This window comes from Gekko japonicus, unplaced genomic scaffold (assembly GCF_001447785.1).
Source record: "Gekko japonicus isolate JY-2015 unplaced genomic scaffold, Gekko_japonicus_V1.1 scaffold226, whole genome shotgun sequence".
Lineage (NCBI taxonomy): Eukaryota > Metazoa > Chordata > Lepidosauria > Squamata > Gekkonidae > Gekko > Gekko japonicus.
In genome coordinates this window covers 1,356,226-1,362,225 of record NW_015169178.1, presented here as the reverse complement: position 1 = coordinate 1,362,225, position 6,000 = coordinate 1,356,226, and the positions used below count along the sequence as shown (strand labels likewise).

Below are 6,000 nucleotides of genomic sequence, written 5' to 3'. Positions count from 1 at the left end.
TTAAAGGAGAAATAATACTCATGACAACCAAAGGGCACTAGTCAGCGGTGGTCAAGGACTTTCAGGTCCTAAAGATCTGAGGATCTGAAGGGAAAATACTAAATTTTTGCTGACTAGTTTTTGACCAAAAGTATTACATGATGGTAGTAGCAGTAAAGAACGGTTCATAAAATAATGCTGGTTAATACAATAATTATATATGAATGTAACAATATCTTTTTCATAATACAAATTAGCTGACAATAACATTCTTGTTACAATGTTAATAAACCAATAAAAATATTGTATTACTGCAAGGTCCAAAGTTGCTATCTCCACCACCATCCACAGGAGGAACCAAAAAGTAAGTAAAACAAGAGCAAATGCAATGGGGGAACTTTCCCCCATATTGATCTATTTTGATAGATCCCCAATTGATCCATTTGATTATATATAAATATTCTCTCTCTCTCTCTCTCACTCTCTCTCTCTCTCACACACACACACACAAACACAGAATGCATATTATAAGGGATGCTGTTCTAATTTCGTAATGCACCTGTTGCTGAAGGTGTGGTAATACAAATGTCTGCTAAGTTTTTCTCTTCTCTCTTTTTGATGGATTTTAGAATCCTGGCATATACCCATAACATTAAACTGAAGAATTTTGTTCTTATGTCCACTTCTGTTTTGGACATTCTTCTTATATCATATCTCATAAGCAGTGAGGGTTGTGGACTGTTCTACAGCTCCTAACAGGCAACACATTAATCAAGTTAGAGAGTTAATCATAACATTTGTTTAATGAAGAGGAAAATGGCAAATTAGAAGCCCCGAGCCATTTTACTGAATTGGCAGTTAATGAACAAACAACAGCAAGGAGAAGAGACAGACTGGTTTGGTGGTGGGGGTGGTTCAAGTCAAGAGCAGTCTTTATTTATCTATTTTATTTATCTTCATTATTTATGCTCCAAGAGCCCTTTGGGGCTCAGCTTCCTCCCCACTAGCAGTGGTGCAGGAGGAGGCAATAGGTATGGCTTCTGTCCCTGGTTGCCTCCTGGACCTGTTCTGGCTCCAGCTAGTTCAAGATGAGCCCTGAGGTGCTGGTACAGCTGCTGGGGCTCACCTTGCTCTCAGCCAGTGGCCTGCAGGAAAAGACAATGGTTTTGGTTTTGGTTTGTCATTGCCTGCAGGACCCAGGTCAGTGTTGATCAGGTCCAAGGAAAGCACCATCTTCATCGACTCCCCGATTCCACTCCTCACATCTGTCACGTCAACTGCGAGGGGATCCGCATGGACTATGACTGAATAGCATGTGGCCTGTGAAGATCAGATGCACTAAACCAAAATATCACATCAAAACTCCCTTCTGTCCCGACCCAAGCTGAAATTATTCTTTCTTTTCTGTGCCTGTGGGCTGCTCTGGAATGTGGTCTGACTTCCACAGTGATCAATATGGAAGTGGAATCTATCCTGTCATTTTTCAAAGCATATGTAAGACCTTAATGAAGCACACTCATATATGCAAGAGCTTCTGTGTGTTTCTTTGTGGCAGGCTGTTTTAGCAGAGGGATGGCATGATTTGGACAACACTGATTATGATTGCTGGCCTCTGGAAAAACCAGATGAATTTAACATGGTGGACTGTGGAGGTGAGTGCATCCTTCATTTGTGCTGGAACAATAGACTGGAAAGAAAGGTAAGTGGTTGAAAGGATTCCTAATGTATTTCCTGTCTCATATTCCGGTTCAAATACATAAGTCAGCAGTAACATCAGTTTCTAAACAAGCCAAAGAAAATGATCAGCGCTCATGCAGGAACTTTAGTGCAGAGGCTTGCCTGGCATTCAAGTAGTCCACAGAAAAGACAGTAAAAAGTCGTTGCAGGTACCTGACACAGTCTACCGGGAATTTCTCCTTGGCAACCTAAAAACGAATAGGAAATGTGCATTCTTGTGCAGCTCTGACCTTTCATAAGTGAAATGCATGCAGTCCATGATCTGCTGCAGAGTGGCTCCACACTTCACACGGCCGTCGTATTTGTTGCATGCATGCCTCTTTCATTCTAGTATTTCCTACATTCAACATGAATGATAGGAGTCCTTTCCTTAAATTACCTAGATTGGACTGTGGCTTCCTGACACATGCGCTTCCGTGTTTACAAGCCTTTCTGTGTTGCTCCCATTTTACATGTAGGAAAAACCTCCCTGAAATGTGGAGCTGTTCTCAGAATGATCGTTGTAATCATTGGAAATAAGAGACCATCTATCCAAATAGAATGAAAAGAAATATTATTGTGCAATCTGAAACTAAATTTCTGGAGAGCTAATCCCATTGATGCCAATAATGCTTCCAGTGCACTCCACTCAGGATTGCAGTTAAGCTCTGTGTTGTTCCAAGTGTTACCAGGTATGGGTGAGAAGGAAAGCGATAACTCTGGACATTTAAACTAGCCAGATGTACTGTGAATAGCTCACAATGAAATCAGCACTCAAAACAGTCTTCCAGGGGCTCTTCAGTGAAAACCAAACCTAGAGACACTCACACCTATCCATTTCCTCAAAAAAATTAATATTTCTCAATATAGGAATATTTTGTGCTAAATACAAAAATTTTGGAAGTACCATCATCTTTATAGTGGCCACTCTACCCATTACTTTTTCCCCACCATAGAGAACAATGGAGGGGATAGGGGCAACCTGTTTGGAGGCCCGTAAAATTGGACCCCCTGGTCCAATGTTCTTCAAACTTGGTTGGTATCTTTGGGAGAGGCTCTAGCAGCTACCCTGTGAGTTTGGAGCCTCTCCCTCAAACTCCCTCCCCTCCAGCCCCCAGAATATACCCTATGTTTTTGCCATTGACTTCAGTGGCCCATAGGATATAATGGGGCCAAAATTGACATTCAGCTGGACCTTTTTGAGGCCTGGCATTCTAGCGAAGAGCCTGAAAAAGGAGGGGAGGGCAGGATGCCATCACACGCGAGAGGTGGAATTTTCCCCTACGAGTCCAAGGCCACCCCCCCGGGCCTCAGGGAGTCAGGAGAATTCGCCCCCCCCCCCGTGGGCGTTGCAGCTGTTGCTAAGAACAGCAGTGGCTATAACTTTTTAAGGCGCCCCGAAGGAGAGCTGGGGGAGCCAGAATGACCTCTCGCGCGAGAGGTGGAATTTGCCCCTATGAGTCCAAGGCCACCCCCCCGGGCCTCAGGGAGTCAGGAGAATTCGCCCCCCCCCCCGTGGGCGTTGCAGCTGTTGCTAAGAACAGCAGTGGCTATAACTTTTTAAGGAGCCCCGAAGGAGAGCTGGGGGAGCCAGAATGACCTCTCGCGCGAGAGGTGGAATTTGCCCCTATGAGTCCAAGGCCACCACCCCGGGGCTCAGGGAGGCAGGGGAATTCCCCCCCCACCGTGTCCCAACTAATGGCTGGTGGGAGCAGGGGGCGGGGCTTATGTGCCCTCCCCCTGGGCTCCTGACTGGCGGAGGTTGGAACATGTATGCAGGGCTAGTATCTCTCCTTGTTCAACCCTTTCTCCTGTTTCATGGAGATCCTGTATATTATCTTTCTGGTGTCAGACAATCAGGCACCAGCGTCTGCTGTACTTTTCCGTCAGTTTTAAAAGAAGATGGATTTTAGCTTCATAAAATGGCCCTTTTGTCATTATAATGACTAAAGCATGTGCAGCTCCCCAGGTAATTCTGGCAATAGATATTACATGTTACACTTTTATATTCAGGTTTAACACATCCCAAACCAGACAGCATTCAGTAGACACTTAAGCTAATCCAGAGAGCTTTGGTAGTTACATTTTCATGCTTTGATCTTTCCAACCATTCAACGATTGTAATGATTTAACAAAAAAAAAGCAAAAAGGAGAGAGAGCAAGGCCTCAGCTCATGAACAGCTGATGCCTTCAAAAGTGAATTACTGATTGTGAACAGTGTGCAAAAGGCATGTTGCTTTCATCTTTCTGCAGCTACACTTCCTTTGTTGAAAGCACAGCCTTAAGAAGAACTTGAGTAAAATCATAACTCATGCAAAGCCTTAAGTGTTCCTATTGTGTTAGAAAGAATTGTTTCTAATCCATCAGTGGAAAAGCAAATGAGGTTCAAAGCTCCCAATGAAATATGTATGGCCCAAATCACATAACCATTTTGCTTGCAAACTGGGCTGAGATTTGTGGTGCAAGTTATGATGTGCAGACGTATCAGCACCTAGATCCCAGCAGTGGTGTCTGACATCCTTCTACACCTGCCCTATAGCTGGCTCTCACACACTCATATTCATCACTAGATGAATACACTGCCAGCTGGTGTTTTTCATGTGTGAATCACTGATATTTGTGTGCCTCGCGGGGCAGTGAAACAGGGTAGATTTCTTATAATGTTCCACAAGCCATCTAAGCGTTACCATGCCAGTGCTTCAGCGGTCACTCAGATCTGACCAGTTGTGTCGGCAGTGGGTGTTGGTCCACCTGTTACCTCCCCTTGCACCACAGTTGAATCTCATTTTTGGTGCTGCTGGCCGGGTCTGAGCTGAGTAGATTTTGCAACACTGATTTGTAGTGCCAAAGGGGCCAAGTCAAGTCTGGCTATTTCCTGGGCTACTGCCCATCCACCCCTGATTCTGGAGCTCAGCCTCAGCACAGTCCATATTTTACAAGGTCCTTGGTTCCCTCCCCTCCGCCAGTTATGGACATTGATCACTTCTTGCAAGAAACGTTGGTCACCTCCTTGCAGAATTTTAAAAACAAACAAAACAGAACTGCAGAATATGCACCCGCCTGTCTGTAAATCAGGGAGGGAAATGTTGTACGTAGCTCTTTAATTACTTGATTTCTCTGCAGTAAGCCATTAATGTGCTGCTGAAGCTCACATCCGGAGCCGTATTAACAATACAGTGCCAACAGCAGCAATGGATTATTGTCCACAGGATCCATAAGACTCAAAAGCTTTAATATGCAACAGCAACGGAGATCAAAAAGCTGGTATTAAAGCTTCAGTCAAATATTACCCTTCTGTCAGCAGATCATATGATAATACCCAAAGTCTTCCGTAATCTTTTTAGCAGCTTACTGAAAGGGTCGGAAACCACACACAAAAGTGGAAATTTTTGGTGGGCTCACTAAGCAGGTTCTTTGACTCCCTCATCCGCTGCCCACAAGGAGTCTTTTGAGGTTAATAGCAACACACAGTCTCATTGCATCTTTAAAACTACCAAATGTGTCATGCTAAAATAAGCATTTGCTGGCCAGAGCCCACATAGGTCATCCTTAGGGTAGAAAGCTGTGTCATGTTGACATCGATCCTGTTGGTCAGCTGTGTCGGTCTGAAGCAGTAGAACCAATTTAGAGTCCAATGGCACCTTTAAGACCAACAAAGGTTTATTCAAGGTATGAACTTTCGTGTGCATGCACACTTTTCCAAATATAATTCAAATGCAATGGAATGGTTTGAACCTTACCTGCCATTCCAGTGTATTTGTAAAAGTGCATGCACACAAAAGCTCATACCTTCATTGGTCCATGTTGACATATAGTTTTGCTTCCTTTCCAGGCCTAGAGATGACTTGGGTCCTGAGGCCACCAGAAAAGGTAATCAGCGGGGAGTCCTTTGATGTCATCTATTCAGTCTTCGCAGCAGATTACTTTTACAAATATGCTGTAGAAAATGGAATCCTTTCCCACAGGTACGCCTTTTCATACAATGGTTTGTGCAAGAGTCTGTGGTGTTCAAGCAGAGCTTTCAAATCAGGGGTCATTTCCTGCAAGAGCGCACAGGAGCGGAGCTCCGGCAGTAAGGAGCTCAGGGGGTGGGCACATGCAACAAGCCCCACCCCCTGCTCCCAGCAGCCCTCAGTCAGGTCATGAAGAGCAAGAAGTAGCCAGGTAAGTTGCAGAGCCCCCCCCGGCCCACCTTCAGGTACAAGCTCTCCCTTCTCTGTGAGAGCAGATCTGCACGTTCCCCCCCCCAATAGCTAGCAATCCAAAACAGTCCAGTGGAGCCTGAGCGGTGGTTGTTGCCATCTG

The 6,000-nt window shown here is 44.8% G+C and overlaps 1 protein-coding gene across 1 annotated transcript in view; it reads left to right on the top strand.

The window, feature by feature from the left end:
- The first annotated feature begins 532 nt into the window (after positions 1-532).
- LOC107114522 (atrial natriuretic peptide receptor 2-like) overlaps positions 533-6,000 on the top strand; it is a 56,002-nt gene continuing 50,534 nt past the window's right edge. The window contains exons 1-3 of the mRNA XM_015416034.1: positions 533-550; positions 1,535-1,631; positions 5,528-5,665. Of these exons, the coding sequence (XP_015271520.1) occupies positions 533-550; positions 1,535-1,631; positions 5,528-5,665 (253 nt within the window). The remainder of the gene's footprint in view (positions 551-1,534; positions 1,632-5,527; positions 5,666-6,000) is intronic.